This window comes from Pseudorca crassidens, chromosome X (genome assembly GCF_039906515.1).
Source record: "Pseudorca crassidens isolate mPseCra1 chromosome X, mPseCra1.hap1, whole genome shotgun sequence".
Lineage (NCBI taxonomy): Eukaryota > Metazoa > Chordata > Mammalia > Artiodactyla > Delphinidae > Pseudorca > Pseudorca crassidens.
The window spans coordinates 29,304,627-29,325,179 of NC_090317.1; the positions used below are offsets into that span (position 1 = coordinate 29,304,627).

A 20,553-nucleotide genomic window follows, 5' to 3' on the forward strand; every position below is an offset into this window, starting at 1 on the left:
GTCTCTTTTCAAAGAAAAGATAAAGATCAGAATATAATGCGTGCTTTTCACCATTATCCATCTCTTACTGACTCACCAGTCACATGCTAGGTAATGGATATTGAAATTGAAATAAGCAGCCTCTGAAAAGCTATGGTTGACTTTTACTTTTAGCTCCTGGGCACACGAGTTTCTTTTTAGGTGTGATTCATATCTACGAGGAAAAATTGGCAAATGGTGGGAGAAATACTTTTCTTACTCATACTGTATTTGTGTAACAGCTGCACGGGTTTAGCATCTGTACCCCGGGTATTTTCTGTTATCCTGAATTGTATCCCAGGGGTGGAACGACCGTGCGGTCAGGCTAACCATCTTCCCACGTGCTATCTGTGCCATGTTGCTTTGCAGCTCGGCTTTGGATCATTCCTTGGAATCATCGGATCAAACCTCGTGGAGAACAAACGGCAAATGGTAAGTTTTCATCGTTATAGAATCAAATTCTTCACCTGAAAAAGGTCAACATTTCTGTGGATAAGTGACACATTTCTTAAGGTTGCCCAAATTGGGCCACAAAAGAAACAGCTACTTTACTTTTCTCCTAAGCCTCCGGGGAACTTGTTTTAAAGTGACCCTGTGGTATGGGACTTGTTCTCACCCTGCCTGATGATGTTCCCTCAGTGGCCCAGCTAGTCTCCTTAAGTCACAGGGATGGAATAATCTGGATCTTGCCTTTTGCTTTTCTCCTCCTTCGCAAAGGAGTGTGCCAGCCTATCCAGTCAGGCCAGTTGTCCTCGCATCAGATGCCTTTGCGTCTTCGATTCCTGCTGCTGCAGCCCTGGCTCACTGGCGACCCTCACACCTTCCTCTCTGATGCATAATCTTGGAGAGGAGTTTTCGCAGAGGGTTCCTGCCTTTTAGGAGATTCCAATCTAGGGGACTTTAATTAACAGAACAAATATATTTAGGGCGCAAGAAGACGAAATGAAATTACGAAGCCAACCTCAAGTATTCCCATTACCCATACATAGTTCAAAGCTAAGTATGTGTAACGTTGAGAGGAAGGGTACGCATATAACAGGAGGTAAAACTCACAAAGTTCTATGTCCGAATGGGGGCCCGCAAGGGCAGACTGTTGTATTTTCTTGCTTCAGCCTGAGAAGGCTTCCTAGAGGGCAAGAGAAGACGGTACAGACCGAATTGCAAGCATATTGCAGTTTTATGGGCTTGTAAATCAAGATGCCTGGTGAGTTGTCAGATGGTGGACTGATTAGGCTTCCCCGTACAAGTCACTGTGGCATCTAGACTGATGCTAGGGTCTATTCAACAGCAAGTTTAATCAGATAACGTAATAGCTCCAGGGACAGGGAACTCTAACCGTGTGTTCTCCCCCCAGCAATGTAGGGAATCACCCTCAGAGGGGTTCTAATAGTTCTCTTCTTCCATTTCACCTGGGCTCTCCGCTGCCAGTTGTGTTTGCACTTTGGGTTTAAATTATTCAAAATGACAGGGGAGTTCTAATTGTAGAGCTGATCATAGCATAGCTGATAATGCCAATTTCATGACATCTTTCATCCATTATTTACCAACTCTCGGTAGTGCTGTGAAGCGAGATTTATGGGGCGACGTTTCTGAACAACTCCCAAATGAGATCAGTATTACCTTCTAGCCTGTGAGATGGGAGGACCTTAGGGTGGCCTTGACTGTGATTTCCTCCTTCTCCCTGGGGAGCAGCTTAATGCCATGCTATTTCTCTACTTTAGCCCCCAAACACCTCAAAGAGGGTGTTTTGAGGGTCAACACGGGCAGATGGTGGGCTTAGGCAGTACCTATCCCTGCCCCTGGTTACGCCTTGAAACACCTACCCCCACGTTGGGTTGTGGTATCGCCCTTGTAATGGAAGACAAATTACTAGGAAAATTTCTGTTATCTAACACGATCAGAGAATAGGGCAGTCTGCTTCCAGCAAACATTTCTCTTACTTGAACTTTTTTGTATGTACCACACAGAGTTGATCAATTTCAGAGACTTCAACCCTTGTAAAATGTCTTTGACACCTAAGCCATAATAAGTTGAGTGTTCTCTTTCTTCAGTGATGCAGGGCCATGTAGGGTTGCGCAGGGCCTCAGAATCATCCCTTCTTCATCATTGCCCACCATGAGGGGCTGGGAAGAACACTAGACTAGGAGTTGGTGGGCACAGGCTCTTCCATAGACTGGATAGTGACCTTGGACACACCACTTCCCCTCTCTGAGCCTCCAATTCCACAATAAATAAAATAGGGGGTGGGACTTCATGATGTCAAAGGTCCAACATTTTTCTGAGTCTGAGAATGGAAGAGCCATGCAGTCTAGTTCCTCAGCCTTCTCTTCCTTGGGCACTCATAGACTCCTGGAGTGAATTTCTTAGCTTGCCCTGAAAGTGTAAGAAGTGCTTCAATGGCCCCTTCTCCGCGTCGCCCTCCCCCGCTCCCACTCGTGCTGCGTGACTGAAAAGGGCATTCACTCTTCACACGGGCTGGCAGGCCAGAGTTCTGCTTTGGCTGGCGGTGTCTTGGGGATCGCCTTGTCTCCAGAAGCAGCAATAGTGGAGGGCTAACAGACACTTTTGCTTTGTCCCCCACCCCTACTCCCACAGCTGGTGGCTTCCATCGTCTTTATCAGCTTTGGTGTGATTGCAGCCTTTTGTTGTGCCATAGTCGACGGGGTCTTCGCTGCCAGACACATTGTGAGTATTTTTAGTCCTGGGTTAAAGTAAATGGGCAATACAACAAGGCTTCATCGAGTGTGTGTGTGCTGGGTGTGTGCTAAGGGCTGTGAGGGGTACAGGAGAGGGAGGTGACATCACCGGCCTCAAGGAGGTGACGTCAAAATGAGGACATCCCTGGACACACACGGGCATCTAGAGAAATTGGTCTAAGCTGGGCATATAAACTCTAAGTGCCCAAGTGGTTTACCTTGGATCAGAGCAGGCTTCCCCATGGTGGAGGGGTTGGAGCTAAGCCTTTGTTGACACGTGGGTGACATTTGGAAAAGTCAGAGACAAGGGCCAGGGGACTGGCTTGGAATTGGTGTTGGGAGTGAGCAGGTAGGGAGAGAGCCGCAGGAAGCCACATGACTTCCTGAGAGCCTTGGAGGTGGCAATAGCTGACCTCCCCCACCTCCAACAGTGACAAGAGCAGCCCATGAGGACAGACACCTTTTCTAGGATACCTGAACTTCGCTGTCTTCATGGTTGGAGAGGAGTGATGTGATTGGGATCCGGAGGAAGCCCCAGAGCTGGGAGTCTCCAAAACGAGCCCAGTTCTGGAGTAGAGGCGCCAAATGCTTCCTGTTCTGGAGAAGCTGTGCCTCGAGTAAGGCTACTTTACTCCTGAAACCCAAACCTGTGCTCCTTCTTGGAGAAGCCTGGGATTCGGGTCCTTCCCACAGGGCTCCCTGCAGGAGCCCTCACCCCTCGGTCGGCGCTTTCCATCTCTTACGATTCCAGATATCTGGCCTAGGGCCGCCTTCTCTGTTGGGCTCAGCAGACAACAGTGCCTGTGACCCACGGACTTTCAGGGTCCCAGAAAAATATGATCATTTCTTTTCAAATCAGAAGAAAAATGATGAACTTTTAGGCCAAAAAAAATGTTTTCACACATAATAGAAATTTGTCTTTATACCAATGCAGTCATAAGATATAATCAAAATAAATGAAATATCATTTTCAACAATTTTTAATGGAGGAAGCTGTCCACAAAAGGCAGAAGTCCCAGGGAGGTCATAGTATAGCCCTGATCTGGCCCACAAACCCAAATCGAGAGCAAACCAAGCAGCTTCCTGAGCTCCCACAAAAACCTCAGATACTCATTTTTTCCCCCAAGTGAACCAACATTGAAAATGAAAACATCCTATGAACTAGTTGGAATTATATGTTTTCTAAAACAATTGAATTAGAGAAAAATTGTATTATCAGAATATTGTGTGGATCCATCATATTTTATTCCGTTTCAATCGTTGGCTAATAGTGCAGGTCATCCTGAGGGAGTGTCCTGGGTATGGATGGATCTGGGAAAGGATGATTTGCATTATTAACATAATATTAACATTTGCATATGATTAACATTATTATTTCAATCCCAACTTGCTCTTGGACTCTCCTCCTAGACATAAGAGTCAGTCCCTCATTTGCCAAGATTAGTGGAATTCCTATGGTCAGTGCTGGCATGTCAGGAGATAATTACTGGGCAGGGGGAAAAGTATGGGATGGAAGAGAGAAGCTTTTAGCCCAGTTTTCTTTTGGGGTCAGGAATATGTCAGCCCCTACATCAGACTCATCCCTTTTGAGTTTAGCTGAGAGAGCCATCTTTTTCTTCATCTTTTTCTTTTTGAAAAGGCAAGTGACACAACAGGAACTTGTAACATCCACTATCCTACCACCCTAACATAGCAATTCTATTGCATATGCAATTTTTGCATATTACCCTCTGAGTATATACCTATTTTTGTAGCATGCTTGTAAGACAATCATAGTACGTGTGCTATTTTGTTTCAACAGGCGCCATCTTAATAACAATAATTCCTTGTTTTTGTATAGTGAATTTAGTGTTTCAATGTGCCTTAACATCTATTATCTCATTTGAGACCCACAGCAATCCTGTGAGATATGTAGGGCAGGTGTTATTATCCCCATTTGACAAGCGCTCTTCACTCCGAGGCAGTCTCCATGGCAACATAGGCCTAGTGGCCAAGAAGCCTGCAGTAGATTTTCATGGCATCATGAGCTAAAATGGCTTCCTCCTTTTCCCTCCTCCTCCCACTCCTAATGTTTCTTTTTTTAAACATCTTTATTGAGATATAGTTCACGTCCCATATAATTTACCCATCTGAAGTATATAATTCAGTGGCTTTTAGTACATTCACGTGTATGTGCAAACTATCACGTCAATTCTAGAAGATTTTTATCATCCCCCAAGCAACCCCATACCCTTTAGCTATCACTTCCCTATTCCCCCTGCTCCCCCAAGTCCTAGGCAACCACTACTCTACTTTCTCTATAGATTTCCCTATATTAATTAACATTTCCTGTTAATGGCATCATATAATATGTAGTCTTTTGTAACCTGACTTTTTTTACTTAGTATAATGTTTTCCAGATTTATCCATATTGTAGCATGTATCATTGCTTCCTTTCTTTTTATGGTCTAATAATATTCCATTGTATTGATATACCACATTTTGGTTATCCATTCACAAGTTGATGGACATTTGGGTTGTTTCCACCTCTTGGCTGTTATCAATAATGCTGCTATAAACATTTGTGTTCAAATTTCTACGTGGACATATGTTTTCATTTCCTTTGAGTATATACCTATGATTGGAAGTACCGGGTCATATGGTAACTACGTTTAACCTTTCGATGAACTGCCAATTTTCCAAAGTGGCTGCACCGTTTTACATTCGCACTGGAAGTATCTGAGTGTGCCAGTCTCTGCACATCCTTGCCAACTCCCGTAATTATCCGACTTTTAAATTCTAGCCATCCTAGTAGGTATGAAGTGGTTTCTCATTGCGGTTTTGATTTGCATTTTCCCGACTCCTAAACTCCTAAAGGTTTTGATCACTGGCCTCAGCCAAAGGCAATGCGAGAAAAATCCAAATTATATTTATTGGAAGTTTCTTCCAGCTTCTGAGTCTAGGCCCTCTGTACCTCCTGCCGTTAGTGGCTTGCAGTAGAGCATTTGATTCGGGAGGTTGGAGTAAGGCTGGAGGAGTCTTTGAGAACAACTTTTTGCCTACATTGTACCTGTCCTAAGACATCTGCCAGTCCTCACTGGTACCCAGACAGTTTTGAGGGAGAAGGCTTTATTAATCTATGGTGATGTCTGTTGGCCAGTTTAAATGAAAGGCACGTTTGGACCCCAGCACCGCTCGGGTGGGTTAGAGCCAGCCTTTCCTGTTGTTGGAGCCCTTTAACCTCCTGGTGCCCTGTCCTTTGGCTTGGGGACATGTGCACTTCCCCTTAAGACCTACTTCCTGACCCCCCTCTAAATGTGTCTCATTCCTTCTCTCTCGTCTCCAGTTTCCTTCCTTTCCCCTCCCCGAATATAGCAATTAACTAGCTGGGAAAATCCCTTTCCCTCCTCATGCCCAGTCTCTCCTCTTCCACGTGGATGTGATAGTAACCTGGTTGCCTCTCAGGGTTAACATGAGGACGGTATGAAATAATGGGTGTGAACGCGCCCTGAGAGGGCCTCGCCCAGAGCACACTGACACTCAGCAAGAAGCAGTCTCGTGGCCAGCCCTCCACTCCGGAGTCGCTAGCCCTTCGGATGGAAAAGGCTGCGCGGCTAAGTGGCCTTTTCTTACTGGCCAGTCACATGGGCTTGTTCCTCCCCTGGGGCCTCAGTGCACAAGAGCACCCAGAGGCAGCATATGGGCGACCATCACACACACACATCTGTCTTCATTTAGGCAGTTGGTGGCTGAATGCTCTTTGGAGAACCAGGAGGTCAGGAGGGCTCCGACCAGCACATCAAGCCTCCCCTTCGGCAGGATGATGATGACTTCTGCCATTGCCCAAAGTCGGAAAATAAACCCTGCTGGCAGTGACCATGAGAACCCTCATTCCTTTCCAGCCTGACTCCAGGCTGAGCCCACAGGGCAGTGTACTTTCAGAACACGGAGCGGTCAGGACATTCATGTGGAAGCAGCTGATGGAAGGTCCTAGGTCCTTGACGGGGCAGCAGGCAGGGAGGCAAGGAGGCACTTGGGTGTCTGGTGCAGGAGATGCTCAATCACATGTGTGGGGAAAAGCAGCCACCAGGATTATTGAAAACGGTGAGAGAAGTGGGTTTAGGGGGAAGGAGGGGCAATAGATAAACTCCCTCTGCCAAGGTGCTTTTGGCCGAGTTCCAAAGGTCAGTTTGCATAAACTGCTTGTCCTGTGCTAACCTGCTTTTGGTCGAAGCCCCCTACCAGTCAGGGGATGTTTACTGTCCCCCGGAAAGTGGGCAGCATCCCCTGACTGACAGTTTCCAGGTAGCACTGGATTGCATCTATCTGTTCCACCCCAGTCCCTGTGTCTGAGAGCTCCCTCACCAGGAAGCTGCCCAAGCCAGCAGGGTTAGTCAACTGTCCTTGAGCCCCATGTTAGTTTTCTGGGCTTCAGTGGTATTTTTGGAGTTCACTGTCTTTAATCTGTGTAATTGAGTGAAAATGGCTCATCATTCAGTTGAGTTAAAATCTACAGCAGGCTCCATGGCTACCCATCCCCCTGGGGCTTGCTTCCTGAGCTCTTCCTTCTGAAAAAGCTGTGGCAATGACAGCAGAGGGTGCATGTCAGCCAGCCCTGGTCCTGTCCCCAGGTGATAATGAATCCTCATTGTTGGAGCTGGCCTCCCTCCGATTGGGAGTGTGATGTTACAATAACTTGGAGTTTTGACTTTTGTTCCCTGGGGACTCTTTGCAAAGAGACAAAGACTAGAAATAAAAGAAAACCAGAGTGGAAATTTCAAGAAACCCACTTCTCAGTCAATTTCCTAATTTCTCATTAACCAAGTGGCCCAATAGAAAGCAGTTATTAGAACATTTTTATCTGATCCTCACATTCTCAGGCTCCGTAGATGGGCAGCTTTCAGAAATCAACCCAACCCACTACCTGCTCTGGGGTGTGTGTGCGTGTGTGTGTGTGTGTGTGTGTGTGTGTGTGTATTCAAATCTTTTATTACCAATCAGAGCACTTGCTGCTCTATTTTCCAAAGCCAAAACCTATTTGGTTTGGTGTTTCCGTTTCCAGGATCTGAAACCACTCTATGCTAACCGGTGCCACTATGTGCCCAAGACATCCCAGAAGGAAGCTGAGGAGGTAAGAGCCAGAAGGAGGCTGCACGTCTTACCTTTGGGGAAAGTCTCCTGTTCTGCCTGGAACCCCTTTTCTTTTACTCTTTTTCCCAGGCCTACAGCTTGCTACAAGGTATGTTTAGTTGATTTGTTCAGTGGGTCAGAGCACAGTGCTAATGGGGCCATGGTCATAGGTTAGAGCCTCATGAGGCCTAATCAGATTTACTTTGTTCTGTGGCCACAGGCTGCCCCTCTGACCCCAGCAGGCAGCCTCTCAGTGTGTGGCTTTGATCCCGAGAGGGACAGACGAAGAGTACAGAGGCCACAGGGTAGGTCCCTCCCCCATGTCCGTGGATGATGGTTCAGCTGCCTGGACTTGATGTCCAGCTGGAAGAAAAGTGGGAGCCCCACCAAGGCAGCAGGCCTGGACCGGGGAGGCAGAGTCTGAGTCCCACATATGGGAGGGGTCAGGAAGCCAAATGAGGGTCACTGAGAAGCCTTGTCCACTTTGAGGCTCTGGGGAGGCCTGTCACGACACGCCCGGAGGCCAGTCTGTTGCTGCTTGAGTGGACACGTGAGGGTGTGTCTCTCCTGCCCCGCATGGCTCTCCTTGGGTTCCTTGTTGCCTCACACAGAAGCAGAGGCAGTGGGCGGTGAGGTGAAGCTCGGCTCCAGGTCATTTTTGGAGAGCTTTCATTTCAGCTCACATTCACCTCTCTCCAATCCAGAGAGCCCTTTAATATAAAACTCTACCATGTGCTTCTAGCAACCTCGACCATTTGGTTCTCTATTAACTTCAAATTGAAAGTCAGTGCCCCCCCCCGCCCCTGAGAATAGTTAGAAAAATGGTAAACTTGTGACTGTTAGAAAAAGGTGGCAAGTGGATATAAAATGGTGACTGCATTGCATAACTTCAGGGGAAGCTGTTTTCCTTGACATACAGTGTGAACAGTGCCATCCACTTGCCCCATTTTCCTTCCCCAATCACCAGTTTACCATTTTTCTAACTATTCTCGGGTTAGAAAGGAGTAGAAAGATGTATGTGCCAACAGCTTATCAGAAAGGCATGAGCTTTTGGATGAAGGACCCAATATAGAAAAAAGTGCGCGTTTACCACCAACATTCTCTATAACACAGTGAAACAAATTTACAAGCACTTCATTGCATCCATATGGGGCGGGGGAGAGCCTGGAAGATTTCTCACAAATAAGAGATGATAAATGGAAGTTAATTTTTACATTTTTTTTGCAAACACGAGATGTGTAAAATATCATTGCTATTCTCTGGATTTCATCGTGTTCTCATTCTTGTGTTAACTTGGTGACTGTAAAAATGTTAATAATGACTTCCATAGGTTCACTTGTAACCCTGGTCCCCCTAACCCTATTTTTCCTATATAAGGTCATAAGTTCCTCAACCAAAAATTCTCCTTCTGCGAGGGTTATGAGGAACCTTACCCAGGCAGCTCGAGAGGTACTACTGTACTTCAAAGTGCATGTGATGGCCCCTCTGTCTTCCTTCCCATCTGGTCCCCTTTCCCCCATACCCTGATTTCCCGCCCCTTGTATCCTCATTTCCTACCATCCATTTGTTCTTCTGTCCGTCCTTCCATCCGTCCTTCCTCCTCTCCATCTCCACCCTTCAGGGATGGGGCCCTGAGGGCTGTGGACGAGGCTGCACGTGAGCCCAGCTCCACAGTGACTTGCCTCACACACGAGTTCAGCCAGCCACCTGCCCAGCCCCATCCTGCCCGTGCATTGGTGTATTCATTTCACAGCCATCCTTACCGTCTCCATCAGTCACTAACTCACAGTGCCAATCCCAGAGGGTCCCGCCTCCCATCCAGTGCCAGCTCACCTACTCACTGTGGTGTGTCCCCAGGTGAACTGCCCTCACCTCAGCCGTGGATTCTGCACACCTCGCATCCGGGGCAACACCTGCTTCTGCTGTGACCTCTACAACTGCGGCAAGTGAGTGCCGAGCCCCTGATGGTTTGACCACAGTGGGCACGAGCAGGGCTAGGGTGGGGGAAGGGCGCACGGTAGGGATCAGAGAAGTAGAAGACATTGGTCCTCAAAGGATTTCAGCTGACATGCATTACCTGCCTTCTCTGTGCCAGGCATTATGCTAGGTGCTGTCAAGTATCTGATCTCATTTAATTCTTACCTATGATGTATGTAGAATTATTATCCCCATTTTACAGATGATAAGACTGAGGCTCAGAGGAAACAGACAGCTAGTTCAAGGTGACACAGAGTTCGAAAATGGTAGAGGTCGGGTTCACACTCAGTTCTGTCTAAGTCCAAGTTCAACAACATTCAACAAATAGCCTGACTGTGTTCCAGACGCTAGAGATTCAGCAGCAAACAAAACAAAATTCCTTGCCCTCACAGAACTTAGATTTTGGTGCTAGTTCTGTTACAACCACTCTGGCGCTCTGCCCTTCAATTGTTAAAACATCATTTATTCTCTTTCAAGACATATTTAGGTGCCAGGAATACAGAGAGTCCTGCGGAGAAACTCGCAGACTAGCAGGGATGACCGACCTGTGAGCCATTGATTGCAGTCTAGTGTGAGAAGTGCAGTGCGGATCTGGGGGCTGTACTGGAGACCCTCTCTATGCAAATGACTGGAAGTCAGAGTCACTGGGGGCAAAGGGGGGCGTGTCAAGGAGGAGGGTATGTGGGAGCTGAGATTTAAAGGATAAGGAGGGAGTTAGGAAACAAACCCAAGTGGGGTGGAGGTGAGGAGGGTCTTCCCAGAAGTTGTGGGGGAGGTGAGGGCAGAGCGCTGGTCACAGATCAGATCATGGAGGGCTCACTGGCCATAGGAATGCCTCTGGACTTGACCCTGTGAGCAACTGGGAGCCATTGAAGGGTATAGCGTGCAAGATGGATTTGAGTGGTTAGAGACTGGAGGCTACTAGGGGGCCACTGCAAGAGTCCAGGCCAAAGGGAACGGAGTCTAGATTAAGTTGGTTTGGGGATGGTGGAAAGCAAGGAGTACTTTTAAGAGCAATTTAGAAGGTGGAATAGACAGGAATGCGTGAGCAGGTGATGCAGAACGTAAGTAAACGGCCCTGTACGTGGGGTGTGTCAGCCAGTGCCTGCCATGCACGTATTTTTTTTCAGCTATCAGTGCAGGGGTGCTGAGGAGGGGGAGGGTGGAAGGGAGGGAGGAGTTGGCAGAAGGGGCCCGGATGGAGCTAGGTCCAAAGAGGTCAGCAGGATGCACCCCTCCTCACTCACACTCCCTACTCATGGTTTTGGGGGGCTAGTGTCTCCGGTTTGAGGATTAAAGACCTGACAGACCAGAGGCAGTGGAGCGATGGGAGGAGAAGGGGGACTCTCGCCAGCCCTTTTACTTTCTTTGCTAGCACCGGTCTCATTTCGGTCTCATTTCATTAAAAGGTTTGGCGGTGGAGGAAGAGAAACTTAAAGACTCAAATGAGGTTTGGGGATTATCTGGGAGATTCAATTATTCATGTTGTAATAATAACTAACACTTGTAAAGGACTTCCCTCCTTAGCGGTGATGGAGAGCTGGCTATAATTGTACTTCCTGAGCCCATCCTTCCAAAAATGATCAAAGGAATGTAAAATAGGTCCTAGGGGAATTGGGGTTAGTTCGCTATCTTTCCTCTTGCCTCCCCTTGTCCATCCCCCTCCCCCTGCTCAGTCCTCCGCTCTGTTTTTACCCCCTCCCTCCTTTTGACACCCCTTCCTCTGGCCAGCTCTCCTCTCCTTTCCCTTTCCGTTCTGAGATCCCAGGAGGAGAGAGGAGGCCCGCTGAGAGGGCTGAGAAGTGATTCCTTATGGGCACACCTTTCTCTCCACAATTAGGTGTGTTTCTGAAAAAGGTCTGAATAAACTAAATCCTACCTTAAATTCCATTTAGCTGAGCCCTTAGGTGAATTTTTTTTAAGTGGAGACTCAAGCCCAATTTATCTTCCTGTCAATCTGAACTTCATAATAACTGACTTTCTTATAGTCGTGCCAGGATCGTCTTCAAGGCCCTAAAGGAATTTTATGAGGAGCTCTGCTAAACTCTGGGCTCCCTAAAGGCAGCGAACACAACTTCATCTTATCTTTATCCTCAGGCCCCGGCACAGGACCAGGCTTGAATGAAAGACCTGATGATAAGGGAGTGACATGTGTTAAAAAGGATCAAAAAGGAACACCCTTTTCCCCAGGAAAATAAACTATTGGACCAGACAACTAAGAGGGTTCATGGGGACACTGCCCCTAACGACCTTTGAGCTGGAAACGCTGTTCACCTACCTGATGCCTGGGGACCAGCCTCAGGCGGCGATCGAGGCCTTGCCCAGGTCTGTAGCGTTGAGATTCCAAGGGCAAAGCCACTAGAAAAGCACTTACTGAGCTTTTCATCAGGACACAGTCCCATGCGGTCAGAAAGCAAGGCGCGAGACTTAAGAGGTGATGATCCTACAATAGAAGGAAAAGATTTTCTTTGACCCGAGACTTTTTCCAGCCAGCTCGAAGGAGACCTAATCTCCAGGCCTAAATATAGCTAGCTGCAAGCATTCTGAGGCTCGGAGACTTTAATTTTGCCGAATGCGTATTTTTTTTTCCTCACACGAAGCCTATTTTTAATCAATTACCAGCTCCTCTAGTCCATTTCCTGGAAAGGAGGCCAAGAAAAAAACAAGTGGGAACAAAAACATCAGGCAGTCATTTGTCCAGCGCTACGGAAACAGAGTTTCTGCTGTCCCCTCGAAGCCACAGACCTTCTTTGACGTCAGGGGCAGCGAGGTTTTAATACCAAACATAGACGATTCCATTTCACCCTGTGCAGGAAGGTGGTTTCTCTAGGACGCAGCTCTGCAGCAGCTGCCTTTCAGCCTTCACTCAGCTTTGGAGAGGTCAAGTCAATATCACTGGTTTTCGGTGTGTAACCTAAAGGACGCGAAAGGAAATGGGCGTGGTTTGTGAACTGCCGCAGCTGACGATGAATAAAATGAAAGATGATAGCTCACTTTCATCCATTCCTCCCTTTGCCAAACTTTTACTGAGCTCCTACTGTGTGCCAGGGACTGTTCTAGAAGGATAGATATCCTTAAAATAACATTTTGCCCTTAAGGAACTCAATTTACCAGGGGGATTATGGGGAGGGGGGTTTAGACTGATACACAGAATACACGCAGTGAGAGAAAGGTGCACAGAGGCTGCCCATAGCCGCTGCCTGTCCACCAACAGTTGGTGAATAGTTCCAGGCCCTTGTGGAAGAGCAGAAGGATGCCCTTTGGCTTTCTCCAAGATCTGTTGCCTCCTACTCTGTTGAATGGGGACTGAAACACAGAGAGGTTATCTGTTTCTCCAGTCACACCCGGCAAGTTGGGAGCAAGGGGGTAAAAGCCCGCACTGGGTAATCAATCTTATGATCAATGCAATGATCCGTCTTTGAACTCAGTTACTCATTCACCAAGTATCTGTTGATGACCCATAACATTTCTACCACCCAGCTAGGAGGCAGTGAGGGAGACACAAAAGAAGTGTAAGAGATGACCTTGCCCTCCAGAGGTTAGAATTTAGACGGAGCCGTCGTGTCCACCTTGGCCTTGGTTGTGGTTTTAGCACCCAGCACGGTACTCAGCACTGGGTAGGCTCTCGGTAAATATCAGATGAAATGAATAGCTGAATTATTGACATATGCAACGTGCCAAACTGAGAAGAACAGACTGAGGCTGTGGGAGTCCAGGTACAAAGCTAATGAATAGGTGCTGGAGTCCTTGAAGAATGAGAAGTGTGTGTTGAAGCTTTGTGCAGCGGGAGAGATCAGGACAGGCAGAGAACAGAGCGCAGTACCTCCCACGCAGGGGGAGAAATCTGAGCAAAGGTCTGGAATAAGTACCCAGCATGGCCAGTTTGGTGCTTCTGAGGATTCCAGCCTGGCTGGAATGTGGATTCCATTTTGGAGTTGGATTATGGCAGACTGAGGAATTGGGATACTTTTTCCTGAAGGTAATGGGGAGCCAGGGAAGGCTTTTGATTAAATGAATGACTTAGTTTTACAAATGTGTTAGGAAGCTGAACCAGGCAGTGATGGGGTCCGGCAGGAGGGCGCTGCAGTCACGGAGGCTTGAGGGTGGGAGCAGTGAGAATCCAAACGATGGAATATCAGGCAAAGCTCTGCCCAGAGACTGAACCAAATGGAATCGTGAATCTCAAACAGAAACAAACCACATTAATTAGCTAAACCCTGAACCAGATCTAGTATTAATGTTCTTTTGCTTCACGGTTCAGTTAAAAAATCATTTTAGTAGCTGCTGAACCCACTCAAACTGAAACCAAATATATATTCTCTACAATTAGTGAATACTTTTAAATGAACTACTAACCTAGCCCCATGTTGTGGTCTGTGCTTTTAAAGCGTCACTGCCTTTAAGAACATGATTCAAAGGTTTGAATCATTTTGCCAGAGGTTGGCTCTTAAAAGGGAAAAAACACAGCTACATGTTTTGGGGGGGGCCCTTACAATGTGCTAGAGTACTGCTTCCGTGCATTCGCTCATGAAATCCCCTGGGCTCAGAGAAGTTAAGAAAGTTGCTCAAGGTCAGACAGCAAATAAGTGACAGAGCCAGGGTTCAAATGCAGTCTGACTCCAGAGTCTGCTCTGCTGTACCACCCATCTATATGTGCTACCAGCCCACCCTCGGTGTTTTAGGACATAAGCAAAGATACCTGGGGAGAGGTCAGAAGCTGATTCTCAAGCCTCCCCTGCACCCCTACAACCCCACACTCGCCCTTATACACAGGCCTGCCTTTTTCAGGGGAGAGTCCTTGTACAGCGGTGCCTTTTTGAGCGGTAAGTAATCTGTGTATCCTCCCTGCCCCATCCCCAGGCTCGAGTACCATGCCAGCTAATAGGAGACACTCAGTGTATGCTTCCAGGTGGTGTCCAGCTATGTTCCCGAAAAACCTGAAATCTAGCTCAAATTCTGATGAATTGAAACACCATTAAAATTTCACTATGGAAGCTTACTATTTAAGACAGCGGGTCTCAAATATCAATGAGCTCATTAACACAGATTCCAGAGGCTCACCCCAAGAGATTCTGCCAGATTTAGTAGGACTGTGGCTGGGCCTCAGAATCTGCATGTTTAACCATCTCTTTCTCAAAGATGCATGCACACACACACACACAGACACACAGAGACCCCCACAGGCACACACAAATAACACAGTGACATAGGCAGGCACATAGACACACAAACACAGATTTTGACGCAGGCTGTCCTGTAACCACACTGATTTCAATTCTTTAAAGAAGCACTGGTTTTAAAGAATTCTAAGATAATTCATCTGTAAAGTTTAAAAGTCTTCTGTGAATAATCTCTCCCTGATTCATTTTGGAGGTTAACGTTTAATTTTTTTTTCTTTTTCATTTTCTATATTCTTATAGCAGGGGAGTCACACATAACTATCCTGATGCCAGGGGGTTTGGTTCTAAGTTTAATTGTAAGAATCACAGTGTTTAAGATTCATTATTGATTCCAGTGGCCAAGTTGTAAACTAGTTTGCAACATCCAGGAAGACAGGAGCTTCCATTTAATTAATTTAACCAGTATTTATGTAGCACCAACCATGTGTCCAACACAGCAATGAACAAAACAAACCAAGTCCCTACCCTCATGGAGCTCACATTCAAGTTAGGGAGACAGACAGTAATGAAGCACACACATTAGTAAGGAGTAAGTGCTGCAGAGGATTTAGGGAAGGGAAATTAGCTTGGGCTGCCATAACAAAATACCATGGACTAGTTGGCTTAAACAACAAATCTTTATTTTCTCATAATTCTGGAGGCTGGAAGTCCAAGATCAGGCACCAGCATTGTCAGGTTCTGGTGAGGGCTCTCTTCCTGGCTTGCTGATGGCCACCTTCTTGTTGTGTCCTCTCGTGGTCTTTCCTCAGTGTGTGCATGCGTGTGGAGAGTTCTCTCTTCCTCTTTTTGTAAAGCCACCAATCCTATCAGATTAGGGCCCCACCCTTATGATCTCATCTAACCTTAATTACCTCCTAAGAGCCCTTCTCCAAATACAGTCACCTTGGGAGTTAGGGCTTCAACATATGAATTTTGGAAGGGAACACAATTCAGTTCATGGCAAGTAGTGGGCTAGAGAGTGACCAGGCTGGGTGGGGGTGGGGATGTCTTTGGACAGAGTGGTCAGGGAAGGCCTCTCTGAGGAGGTGATATTCAGATTTTGTGCAGGAACTCAGCTTTAGTACTTTATTGGGATGTTGTTTTTTGTTTGTTGGTGTTTTGTTTTGGGAGAGGAAACACTGAAATCTTTGAAGCCTGAATTCAGATCCCAGCTCTACCGCTTACGACTTGAGGAAATTCCTAACCTCTCTGTGCTTCAGTTTCTTCATCTGTGAAACGGGAATGGTGGTAGTACTTACCTCACACAATATTGTAAGGATTTGCAGCGCAGCCTAATAGAACTTTCTGTGATGATGGAAATGCTGTAATCTGCTGTGTCCAGTACAGTAACCAGCCACTAGTGTGGCCCTTAAAATAGTGGCTGCTGAGCACTTAACATGTGCCTGGTGAGACTGAAGAACTGAATTTTTTACTTAATTTTAATAGTCACCTGTTGACTAGAAGCTGCCATATTAGCACAGATGTAATGAATTCATGTCTGTAAAATGCTTAGCCCCTTGCCGGGCACATAGCAGGTGTCGATAATTGCCACCTAGGATTAGCCTTAGCTGATGGTAACAAGTGTTTCTCTGGCAGGTAGGAGGGTTTCAGGGATAAACGGTAGTCACACTTTGATTGATTATCGTATCTTGCTCCCCGAGTGCATTGTTGGCTACGATGTCCCTTACGATAGCTCCCCACCTGCCCATCTGTCTTTTCACTGAGCCGCATGGTAGCCAAAGCCCTAGAGGGACAGCCTGCTCCCTGGAGACTGACTGGATGTGCTTCTCCCCGTCCAGCCGGGTGGAGATCACCGGTGGCTACTATGAGTACATTGACGTCAGCAGCTGCCAGGATATCATCCACCTCTACCACCTGCTCTGGTCCGCCACCATCCTCAACATCGTCGGCCTCTTCCTGGGCATCATCACTGCCGCTGTCCTGGGGGGCTTTAAGGACATGGTAAGGAAGGAAGTGACTTCCCATCCCACAGAGGCCCCTCCTCCTGTCAGGGCTGGAGCGAGGCAAGACGGTTGGGGGCAATGGGGACCCACGCTTTGAAGGGAGGAACAGAAACCGTTGGTTCAAGAATGTAGCTGCCTTTGGGACTTCCCTGGCGGTCCAGTGGTTAGGACTCCGTGTTTCCACTGCAGGGCGCCCGGGTTCGATCCCTGGTCGGGGAGCTAAGGTCCTACATGCCATGCAGTGGGGCCAAAAAAAAAAAATGTAGCTGGTTTCAAACAGCTCAAGTCGAAGGAGCCAGGTGATGCCATCAGCCTGCAGGCATTTCTTGTTAACATGAGTTGCCTGTGTGTTTTTTTTTTTTTTTTTTTTTTTTTTTTGCGGTACGCGGGCCTCTCACTGTTGTGGCCTCTCCGATTGCGGAGCACAGGCTCCGGACGCGCAGGCCCAGCGGCCATGGCTCACGGGCCCAGCCGCTCCGCGGCATGTGGGATCTTTCCGGACCGCGGCACGAACCCGTGTCCCCTGCATCGGCAGGCGGACTCTCAACCACTGCGCCACCAGGGAAGCCCGCCTGTGTTTTTTGTGTTTTGTTTTTGTTTTTGTTTTTGCGGTACGTGGGCCTCTCACTGTTGTGGCCTCTCCCGTTGTGGAGCACAGGCTCCGGACGCGCAGGCTCAGCGGCCATGGCTCACGGGCCCAGCCGCTTCGCGGCATGTGGGATCCTCCCGGACCGGGGCACGAACCTGTGTTGCCTGCATGGGCAGGCGGACTCTCAACCACTGCACCACCAGGGAAGCCCTGCCTGTGTTTTTGAGGCACATTCTGGGGGCGGGTGGGGCTCATGCTAGTTATGTAAACATAGCCTTTAATTACCGCCCCCCACTCCCTCCACACACACACACACTTTTAGTAGAAACCTTTTTGGGTGGTATTTCCATTAACAGACTTTGTGAGAGCTGGAAGCAAAGACGTTTTTAGCTACAGGTAAGAGTACTGCTCGTCTCCCCCTCCCCAGGAATTTCCTCCTGGAGTTTCTCCAGAAAGAGCCTCCGGACTCTTTCTGCATGTGAAGGCCCAGCCCTAGGCTAAACTGCTGGTCAGGTCTTGTCCTCAACCTTAACCTCACTCTCAGTCTCCCTGCGTCCCCCGTGCTCCCTTTCAACTCTATTCCATGTTTGTGTGTATGTCTGAAAAGGCACCCCAGGACTCAGCGCCCAGTAGGTGCTCCATAATAGTGGGGTCCTTCCTTCTTTTGCTTTTAAAGCATTTCAAAGCATTTATTTGCTTATTTAATAAACCTTGATCTCTAATAATGGAGATAATAGCTTTAGAGCTATGGTTCTCAACCTGGCTTCAGATTAGAATGGAATCACCTGAGGTGCTCTAAAAATTCAGACTGCCCGGACTGCTCCTCCAGAGATGCCAATTTGATTGGTCTAAATTGAAGCCCAGGCATCAATACTTTTTAAAAGCCCCCCAGGTGACTCCAACTGTGGCCATGGTTGAGTATGGCTGCTTTAAAGAAATGTCCCACCCACGTCTAGGGAATCATTTTGTGCCTAAAAAGCGTTTTCCTTTGACCCCAGAAATGAGGCAGATAACCCCTAGGCCTTTGGCTGTTTCTGTCCCATTTGGGGGGTCACTGAGGAACAGGAAGCTGAAAGACAGTTTGTAGTTTGGCCCTGGACTGTCAAAAGGATGAGTAATGGAAAGTGAAAGGTGCGGTAGGACCAGGGAAGAGAAAAAACTGCAGTTTTGGGCACCAAGTCCCCAGGAGAACCGGGCTAACTGGAAGTATTGAGTGTTCCCGCTGGTGACCCTGCTCCTGCCCAGCCCGACTGTCCTTCTCTTTTTTCCCCTCCCTCTCTCATACGCGCATTTCTCATTCCCGGGCCCCTCCTCCCACTCGGGAAAGCCCAAGCTCGGGGGAAGCCTCAAGGTAGGGGGGCCCCTTGGAGGGAGAAGGCTGTCCTGTAAGTTCAGGCCTGATGGAGCATTGGGGTGAGAAAGCTTCAGAAAAGCTGTTTCTGGGTTGGAGCTTCTTTGGAGAAAAGAATGCCCTTTGTTCTTGGAGACTTTCCCCAGGGGGGCAGGTGAAAGCAGAGGCCTTGTGTAGAATCTGAGCCGCTCTGGCTGGAAACGAAGCTTCTGGTTGGGGCTGGCGAGTTGAGATGGGACATCAGGGTGAGTGTTAAGGCTTCTCTGAATTATCCCTCGAGCTCTCGGACATGGACAGCCAAGTGCCCTGATGTACAAATGGAGTGGCTGGCGGCCACTTGGTAGGCTCTGTGGGGCTCCTGCAAGGACTGTTGTCAAAACTCAGGTGACCATTGATGTTTAGGTTTATTTCTGAACTCTTTTTAATTGTTGAAGTATAGTTGACTTACAATAGCGTATTAGTTTCAGGTGTACAGTCTGCACTGTTAATTTCACTGTGACCTTGATCTCTAGGGGAATAGGGGTTTGTTGACAGGCTGTCCTGAGAGGTGCCAGTAATGGCCCCTTTACTCTCCTCTTTCTCTGCTTCTCACCACCACTAGTACCTCCTGAAGTAAATATTACTCCCCCCATTAACAGATGAGGAAACAGGCCAACAGAGGTCAAGTTACCTGCCCAGGGCTAAATAGCAGAGCTGGGAGTGGAACCCTTTCTGGTTTTACAAGTGTTTTAACAGATATTACCTCCTTTGTTTAGTTGCTTTCATTAAAAAAATTAAAAGCAAGTTGTTTCCACCTGTTGGGAGCTTCTCCGAGAGGAAAGGAGGAGAGCGAGGGAAGACCTGAGCGTCATCAAATGCCAGGCCTGGGAACCCAATCAAGGGCCAGTGGGGAAAACGAAAGATAAGGCAAAGAGCAGGGGCAGGAGATTTGATTCATGACGGGAGAGAACAAGCGGGAGTTATAAGATGGGAGCACCAAGGAGGAACCATTGTTTCGATCACTTTATTAAAATGAGGCATGGTGTGGAAAATCCTGGAACATCAAGCAGGTAGGCCTACATAAAATCCTCGGCCTGGGTCCAAATGTGCTTGGTGACTCTTGGCTTGCCTCCGCCTTGAGTAGAATGCCTTGGGGGCTGCAGGGAGGCCCAAGGGTGCTGGCTGATGAAGGGCATTCCTGAGGAGGGAGGCCGGGAGCCCGAAGCTGTGAGCTGGCAGCCTTCAAAGAGATCAGCTCAGAGCATCGTTTCCAGAGTTGTGGGAACCTGAAAGGAAAAAAGACGTCTTCTTTCCCTGACCAGAGGGGCTTGGTGAAAAGGGTCTTGAACAAATGTTTGATGACCAAAGTGCTTGCTGCCCACAGATATAAGAATTTGAGGTGAATCTTTAAAAGGTGATGATATCTTGCCACTTTCTCCTACTTGATGTCTCTGGTTTAGAGTAAAGTGAGGAGAAGTCAAAGCGGCCTTCTCTCCAAAAGTCCGCAATTGTTGTCTCAGAAGAGACTCAGTGTTGTCCAGGAGAGACGGCTTTGACCATTTCCTGTGCTACCTAGTAACTGTTTGTTTCACTGGAGCTCAGAATGCTACTGGTCAAAAAAGGGGCTCTCATAACTTAAGCCCCAGAATTATTGGTACAGAAATACACACACTCCTATATGCACACACAAGTAGAGATGGAGCCCAGCTTT

The 20,553-nt window shown here is 47.7% G+C and overlaps 1 protein-coding gene across 2 annotated transcripts in view; it reads left to right on the forward strand.

Annotated features, from left to right (window-relative positions):
* Positions 1-20,553, forward strand: part of TMEM255A (transmembrane protein 255A) — a 47,481-nt gene that overhangs the window by 15,085 nt on the left and 11,843 nt on the right. The window contains exons 3-8 of one of the 2 annotated variants that reach the window (XM_067722455.1): positions 388-450; positions 2,614-2,703; positions 7,756-7,824; positions 9,201-9,272; positions 9,681-9,769; positions 16,759-16,921. In XM_067722455.1, the coding sequence (XP_067578556.1) occupies positions 388-450; positions 2,614-2,703; positions 7,756-7,824; positions 9,201-9,272; positions 9,681-9,769; positions 16,759-16,921 (546 nt within the window). The remainder of the gene's footprint in view (positions 1-387; positions 451-2,613; positions 2,704-7,755; positions 7,825-9,200; positions 9,273-9,680; positions 9,770-16,758; positions 16,922-20,553) is intronic. The other variant, XM_067722456.1, reaches the window with a different exon arrangement.